General features: G+C 37.5%; 1 protein-coding gene across 1 annotated transcript; it reads right to left on the bottom strand.

Moving 5' to 3' along the window:
- Positions 1–2,252: 2,252 nt before the first annotated feature.
- On the bottom strand, positions 2,253–3,086 carry LOC125408275 (olfactory receptor 12D1-like). Its single transcript, XM_048446414.2, has one exon. The coding sequence runs from the start codon at positions 3,084–3,086 to the stop codon at positions 2,253–2,255; it is 834 nt and encodes a 277-aa protein (XP_048302371.1).
- Between the last annotated feature and the right edge of the window lie 3,863 nt (positions 3,087–6,949).

Below are 6,949 nucleotides of genomic sequence, written 5' to 3'. Positions count from 1 at the left end.
TTCAGCAGTAAATGAAAGTTACTAAATATCCTGAGCTGGGAGAGAGAGAGAGAGAGAGAGAGAGAGAGAGAGAGAGAGAGAGAGAGAGAGAGAGAGAGAGAGAAGAAAATAAAAAGAATTTAATTTGATTCACAGTTTCAGAGGATTCAGGGCATAGTTTCTTGGTTCTGTCATTTCAGCAAACTATTATGACAGAAGGAGAGTGAAGGAAGAAGTTCTCACCTCATGGCCACAGAAAGCAGAAATGGGAGAATGGGAACCAGAATGACTATCAAAGGCACATCTCTAGAAACTTACTTCCTCAAGCCACGCTTCCACAAAGCGTCCACAGCCTCCCAAAACAGTGCCTTTCCCTGGAAATCATATACTCGCATCAATGGTCTGATTTCTGGCACTCTCAACGTCCCCAGAAATGTGCTTTTGCATTATAAAATGAATATGAGATTTCAGGGGCTAGGGTAGAATGCTATGGTTTAAAATGATGTGCATGGTGTCATGTTTACAAGGGATGGATTGTGATTGTTCACCTTTAGAAGTCTTACAGGCTTACAGGGAATTCACAATCACTTAGTGACTGTCTCTGTCACCATCCTACACACCCCACAGATAGAACCACACAGTTGTTCTTTCTCCTCCTCCCAGAAGTTGATCTGTTGTTCCCAAATGTAACTGCCCTAAGCTTCCCTCTGCAGCATAGTCTGCAATTCCAACCACATAGAATTTTATCTGTGAATCTAAGTCACATCACAGAGTTTCCTAGGCCCACCCTGACTTTCACTTAGTGAGTGGAGAATCTGGAGACCTCTGGTGGTCTTTGGAGGTTGGAGATGTAAAAATATAGGGGCTTTTGTTCTCCCTAGTCAAAAGTTTTTACTGTAAGACTTCTCACCAGTGAGCAAGCTAGGAAGAGTTGCAGCACCATTGTACTGCATATTCTTGCTGAATGGATCTGCAATTTCCTATTAAATTATGTTTTTGTAGTGTCAGATAGTGTTCCTGTGGAGCCCTAAGGAGGCTTCTTTTTAGTCTTTCGCTTAAAATTCCACTGGTGAAGAGAAACGTGCCCTTTCCCATCCCTTTGATTAGCATCCTGTGTTGGGGTCTGTTATTTCTTTTATAGACCTTAAGTTCAACATTTGTGGATATATTTGCTCTCTGCCTCCTGTTCATTGTTGTCTTCCCATTCCTTCGCAGCATGTACTCCTCTCCCTGAGAGCTAACACTTGATGCTTTGCCTCAGATTTGTGAATATGCAGGAATTACTTGATATCTACCATTTTAAAGTTCTCTCTGTCACTTATCTCATTTACTTAACTGCCTTCCCATTTGAAAAAAAATGAAATTAGACATACTTTTTAAATTTACCCTTAACTCCACATCAAATTTAACTTTATATTTCTAGTTGGACAACAGTGACTTTACATTAAAATCTTCAAAATATAAACTCATTATAATGCTATCACATTTTAGAGTGTACATGTTTTATTGTGATTTCTTCACAAGCATGTATCATTATACCTTGTTCTTATTTAACCCATCCAGTTCCAAGAATTATAATTTTCTTGGTCATAGATAGGCCCGATGACAAGGGCTGTATCCCCAGCAAACAGAGAGGGTGACCAAGAAAACAGCATAAGCAAAGCCTTCCTAGGTCACAGTCAGTTCCAGGCCAGCCTGGAAAATTTTGTAAAACCATAGGGGGGGGGAGGATGAAGGAGGATGAAGAAGAGGAGGAGAGAAAAACAGAGAAAAACAGAAAAGAGGGCTAGGGAGATAATTCAGTAGTAAAGTATAGGCATAGCATCGGTTCAATTTCCAGTACTGCCTTCTAAACTGATTTTATTAATCACATTGTAGGATGATAAATTAAAGTAACCTTATAGATAAATGTACCTATTAGTATCCATCTATTCAGAACATGGGCAATACATACATATTTACATGATTGATTTTATATACAGACATATATAAAATGATATCAAGTTATTTTCATCAACTGTTATCTCCCAAACAAATTCAGTATTGCCATCTATATTTCATTTCTGGTTTGTTCTAATTTCCCTTTTATATATAGATTGCAATTTCACATACAATTGAGACATATTTTCTTATGTATTTATTCCCTTCCTTACTTGGTCGTTTTTGTTATATGTATCACAAACAATTGCAGAATCAACTAATTTCACATTTCAGTTTTTATATTAATTTCTTGTGTTTCAGTGTTTCAGAAGAATTTACTATATTTCTTCAAGTCAAAGCTGTATTCTGATTTTCCTATTAAAAGCACCCCTCACTTCCTTGTTCCTTAGAGTATATATAAGTGGATTGAGTGCAGGAGTGACCACAGTGTACATGACAGCAATAATCCTGTCCTCTTCCAGGGAGCTCCCTGAAGCAGGACTGATATAGATGTAGAGAACAGGAGCATAGAAAATAACAACAACCATGAAGTGAGAGGCACAGGTGGACAGTGCCTTGTGGAGCATGCTGCAAGAACGGGTCTTGAGAAACAGGTGGGCGATAATGTAGAAATAGGAGAGAAACGTCAGAAAGAAGAGACCAATGGCAATGGTCCCAGTGAGAGTATTAAGCAGCCACCTGTTGAGTTCAGTATTTCCACAGGCCAACTCCAGTAATGGCTTAACATCACAGAAGAAATGATGGATATGGTTAGAACCACAAAAGTTCAAACGAGATGTCATTATGGAGTGAAGAAGAGCATGGAGAAAAGGAATAGCCCAAATGGTGAGAGCCATCTGGATACAGACTTGACGATTCATGATGAAAGGGTAATGTAGTGGTTTGCAGATCGCCATGAAGCGATCAAATGCCATTACTGTCAGTAGCAAGGCCTCTGTGCTACCCAGGAAGTGGAAGAAATGAAGCTGAGTTATGCATCCCAGAAAGGAAATTGCTTTGCTGGTAGAGAGGAAGTTCTCCAGCATCTTTGGCACTGTCACGGTCGAGTAGCAGATATCTAGACATGCTAGGTTTCCCAGGAAGAAATACATAGGTGAGTGAAGTCTTGGATCCAAGATGACGATCATCAGGATGGCTCCATTCCCAGCCACATTGACAAAGTACATGGTAAGGAATGTGACAAAGAGAAAAGGGTTCAATTCTTCTATGTCTGTCACTCCCAAGAGGAGAAATTCAGTGACTAAGGTGTGATTCAATAACACTTAAAGGAAAAGACAGGATAGTTTGTGGAACACTAACCTTCATGTCCATCGGTCTTTCTAGACAATAATTTTCTTGTCAATACATAGTTTGTGAGAGTGGTTTTCTATAATGCCACAAAGATCTTGTGAAGATTTTATATAGTATTTGTCTATCGGCCCATTAAATATTAAGTCTATGTTTTTGTTATATATTGCTATTCAAACATCTTTTACTATTATTTCATTAATAATGTCTTTTTGTTGATAATTCAGAGCAAGTACCATCCTAACATTTTCTTTAGCTGTGAGCATTTTGATCCAACTTTCTTTTCATCCCTTAAATTGTCTCTAACATGGAGCAGCTTTTAAAACATCCCACCAGGCAGACAACCTCTGAGAAGTAAGAATACTCTTGAAGAGCTTTAACATGAAGAAAATAGGCAGGGATGAATTTGTTTCAACCACAGAGTTTATAGAAAGTATAGACAGTTTTATCAAAACATAGTAACTCCACATCATCTTAAGAACATGTAAGCAGTAGAAATGTCTTTGTATTGATTTGTTTCTTATTCATGATCAAGCCAGAAGATATAAGAGATAAGAACTACGACCATATTAATCTCAAGAGTCTGACAACACTTGTGCTAACAGTTTTCAGTGCTATAGCAGATGATGAGTTTAATGTCTTCCAATAATCTGAGCCATTAAGAACTTCAGAAATAGATTCCTAAGATGTTTTTTGAGACAGAGTCTCTAAATGAAGACCATGGTGATTCAAGAGTCTCCTGCCTTAGTTTCTTGAGTGTTGGAGCTATAATCATATTGCCATGCTGACCGAAGACACTTTTTGCAGTATAACATCTTTTGTTAGATGATTAATATGACAAATTTTTTAAAAGACTAATTTCTGGAAAGATATGAAGACAATGGTGTACCGTTTGCTTATCTGGCATTTATACAGTTAACTAAATTTTATAATTTGCGACAACAGTAATTATTATCTGAAAACAGTAAAGGCAATATTTTGCACTCCCCCCTTTTTAGCTGTAGTTCTAAAATCAATAAATTAAACTCGGCTCCCACTGGCCTCCTGCAAGTGGCTAAACCTTTATTATTATATTATTTCAATGAGTACTTTTCTTACAGGGTGCAGTATAACGTTTATACTTTATGACTTTCTCTATTCTCTTGGTTATCCTGAGACTAAAGAAAACCTTTTCCAGATCCCAAAGTGTTTGAATAAGAAAACCTCTGCCTCTATGGAATCAGCAGTCCCTCCATCATTTCACAAGGAGGAGCTGTCAAGACCTATGGCTTTAGTCTCTTTGAAATCTTGTCTTCTCTGTTACTTATTTAAACTCATTCTTCAAATATTGAGGAGATGGGACCTCTAATGGGACCATGATAAGTAACTCTCTTGTGTTTTATGATCCTAAAAGTCAGGCTGCCTTAAATAAACCTACTCCAAAGTTGCCAAAAATATTCAGCTCCCCTCATTTTAAGACTCCTTTCTCTCTATGAAATTAATTCCTGGCATTCTTTCCTTCCAAATAAAGTCATACTTTCTCCTAAAGAAATGAATTTTTCATTTTACTAATATAATCAAAATATCAGTGTTTATCAATGAAAGTCAAAATTTTTGAGGAATTATAAATACGTTTATTGTAAATGGTTTTATATCTAATTGTGCAATCAACACTTACTAAAACACAAGTAACTTTTTAAAATTGCTTTTCTTCTCAATATTAGGAAAGTATCTGAATTACCTCTCTGAGACACACTGGTCAGAGCAGACATAGCTATAAGAAGTAGCTTCCTCTGGTTTCTTTCATTTAAAGATGTGCTTGGTTCATTCTGTGTACAGAAGAGAATAATGAGAATCAGTGTGTGAAAGACCCATTTTGCTGGGAGGCACTGAGAGAATCCCCAGGCTGCAATAGAGTTGGACAGAGGCTGACTCTAGGGTGAATACTACAAAAGGGAGTCATTCAAAGTATGATAAAGCACTGGGTGAAGAAAACAATTTGTTCATCTACAGAAACAAAATTAATGAACTGGAGAAAACTTGTAAAGGCCCCAAGGGATTCTAAGCTCTATAACTGGAAGACAGTCTGAGAAATGATGTAATCACTAGTGTAATTCTATGAAGGCTTGCCTTCAAACAACTCAGGGCAGTTTATTTTGATGGTTGTGATTACTTTGTCTGTTTATAAGCACAACAGACATTCTTCTTAAAAATTCAACCCATACGACCAAGATTACTTATGAGTCTTTGGACCAGAAATCAAAATAGTTCTAAAAATATATATCAAAAATTATTTGCCTATTTTTTAAGGAAAAAATAGTAATTAGAATGGTCAATGCCAGGGAACTTGTACTGGCATTTTCAATGTTTATGGATTTCAGGTTGGCTTTAGAGGGTATTAAAGTAAAATGTCTTGAGATGAGATGCAATAATCCTGTGCAAAAATCAAAGAACCTTCACTATCCTCACACAGGGAGAAAAGTCCATCTCAAGACAGTGAACTTACTCTGAGCCCCAGGCATTGATGTTTAATGTTGCAAACAGACAGACTACACCCTAAAGAAGAAAAAATATAGGAAACTTCCAAGTTTATTCCTAATGTGTTCTCTTACCTGGTCAAAAGTACAAAATTAGCAAAAGACCAAAAGTAACAAGTATTCTCAGGTTTATGTACACAGATTGCAGAGGTTGTAAAATATTTGAAGTAGCAGCTCATGTTGTGGTTCTGGCCTACATTTCTTCTCCAAAAATCTCTTTGCCATCCACAGTTCTGTTGGTGTTTTAATAAGAGAGGCTTGCAGACCTAAAACCCCTGGGGAGCATGTCCCCTGGTAATGAGTAGAATGGGTATGAAAATAAACAGGGTACTTTTCCCAGTTTGTGAAAGGCATAATCTCAGGCAATTCCTATATGGTCTCCCACTTTTCACAAGCAACACGGGCATCTTCCTTATAAGTCACATCAGTCAAGCCCCCAGCTTGGCTTACTGCTTTATGGACATCATCTTGAGGCTTTCAGTAATACTTTTAGCATGGAACCCTTCATGTTCATTTTTCCCTTAGTCCTCCAAATGGCATATTGTCATTCTCCATTTGTTACATGGACAATTTTATGTTTGCTATGTTAAAGAGCCTAGCCTATAATGTACACATGTGCTTATGTAAACAGCTGTGAATATTTATAAAGGAAACCAAGAAAGGGTTAAGAGGTTTCAGAAGTTTCAGAGGTTTGGTCCATCATCATGGTGTGGAGTATGGCAGCCGCAGGCAGACATGGTGATAGCTACATCTTAATATGAAGGCAGCAAAAGATGGTCTGTGAGTCACACTGAGCAGAGCTTGAATAAACGCGACCTAAAGCCTGCCCCTACATCGACATACTTCCTTCAACAAGGCTACACCTACTCCAACAAGTCACACCTCCTAATAGTGCCACTCCCTATGAGATTATGGGGGCTGATTACATTCAAACTATCACATTCGACTCCGTGGTTCCCATAAACTTGTAACCATATCGTAATGCAAAATGCATTTAATCCAACTTCAAAATCCTCCATAGTCTGTAACAGTCTCAACAACATTTTAAAGTCTAAAATTTAAAGTCTCTTCAAAGATTCATGCGATCTCCTAACTGTAATTTCCTATAAAATCAAATCAAAAAAATGGATCACATACTACCAACATTTAACGGCACAGGATATATGTTACTATTCTTGAACATAGAGAAGGGAGCTTGAGGAAATATTGAACCAAAGCAAAAATAG

This window comes from Myodes glareolus, chromosome 18 (genome assembly GCF_982192425.1).
Source record: "Myodes glareolus chromosome 18, mMyoGla1.1, whole genome shotgun sequence".
NCBI lineage: Eukaryota > Metazoa > Chordata > Mammalia > Rodentia > Cricetidae > Myodes > Myodes glareolus.
The sequence above is the reverse complement of the archived record's forward strand: the minus strand, read 5'-3'. Positions and strand labels throughout refer to the sequence as shown.

Bases quoted from the DNA above. Each gene is read 5' to 3' on its own strand.
- LOC125408275 (XM_048446414.2), bottom strand. From the start codon at position 3,086: ATGTACTTTGTCAATGTGGCTGGGAATGGAGCCATCCTGATGATCGTC.